This window comes from Sinocyclocheilus grahami, unplaced genomic scaffold, assembly GCF_001515645.1.
Source record: "Sinocyclocheilus grahami isolate Dianchi unplaced genomic scaffold, SAMN03320097.WGS_v1.1 scaffold9220.1, whole genome shotgun sequence".
Lineage (NCBI taxonomy): Eukaryota > Metazoa > Chordata > Actinopteri > Cypriniformes > Cyprinidae > Sinocyclocheilus > Sinocyclocheilus grahami.
Window position 1 is genome coordinate 856 of NW_015512467.1, and position 1,169 is coordinate 2,024.

Below are 1,169 nucleotides of genomic sequence, written 5' to 3' on the forward strand. Positions count from 1 at the left end.
CCACCAGTTTTAGTTCAGGCGTTTGTTTTGACCGCCTCATCTGAATCGGGGTCCTTAGCGTCGTCTCCAGCACTAGAGGAGTGGCTGCTGAGGTCAGCCACGCCTGACTCGAAATCACTGCAGGTTGAAAGGTCATCAGGGTCACCGTTCTTGGGTGGGGCTGCTAACTCTAGTGGCAGTGTGAAGGAAGGAGTGTGTTTCTCGCTTCTTGTGGTGGTGAAGTAGTCTAGAGGGCTGCTGGGTTTGCTCTCGGTTGGAATTGGACGGCGGACACGTTCAGACAGCTTGTTGGTCTTCTTCCTCCCCCCTGAAGTTTTCTTCTCCTTCAGCTGGGCAAGTCTCTGTAGAGGTCAGTTTGAAGAGGACAAGGTTGGTGAGTTTTACATTAGTGCAGCAAAAAGAAGGAACAAATTCAATTCTCTTGGGCTAATGTTTGAAATTAGGGTGACCACACATCCTGGTTTTCCTGGTCATGTCCCTAAAATGTCTGGGTTTTGGCTTTGTTTTCCTATCGACAGTCTCTCTACAGTCATACATTTTATGTACACATATTTGCACTGCTTTGACCGTTCTGTGTAGATCCCACCTTATCGCACACAATGATTAGTCGATTATGTACAATCCCTGCAAGCTATTAGCTAAAGTCATTACCTTTAGCAAGTATGAAAGCAATAGAAAATCAAAGCCAAAACCTGGACATTTTAGGCAACTTAGATGAGAAGGAAAAAGAGGACGTATGGTCACCCTATTGAAATGGAACACTAACATTCTGCATAGTATACTTGTAATGTGTGGGAATGAACTCTAATTGTGGATGCATTTTAAAATGCTTGATGATAAATATGTGATATTTATGCATGCGTGTGTATGCCTTGTCCAGCGTCCGTCTCCCGTGGTACCTCCTGGTGGGTGCTAAGCTCCTCCTCCAATTGTTGTGACTCCTCCCTCACCACGTTCAGGCAATCGGCTGGAGACTGGTGTGAAGCCACACTTTTCTCTGCACGGCCGTACATCCCCTTCCAAAACCTAGAACATCATTTCCAGTTGGTTAATCCTCTATTGCACAATGTTAAACAAACAAACCCATTTAATTCATTTTGCAAAAACATTATGTATTTAGGATGGCTATAAAAATGGTTAATAATGAAGGAATGACTAGGGGGGGGGGG

At 44.7% G+C, this 1,169-nt stretch overlaps 1 protein-coding gene across 1 annotated transcript in view; it reads right to left on the reverse strand.

Moving 5' to 3' along the window:
• Window positions 1-6: 6 nt before the first annotated feature.
• The window catches only part of LOC107578176 (myotubularin-related protein 7-like), a gene marked incomplete at its 5' end in the record, with an annotated part of 7,787 nt that continues 6,624 nt past the window's right edge, over window positions 7-1,169 (reverse strand). Inside the window, 2 exons of the mRNA XM_016264156.1 lie at window positions 7-341; window positions 900-1,026. Coding sequence (XP_016119642.1) covers window positions 15-341; window positions 900-1,026 — 454 coding nt within the window. The remainder of the gene's footprint in view (window positions 342-899; window positions 1,027-1,169) is intronic.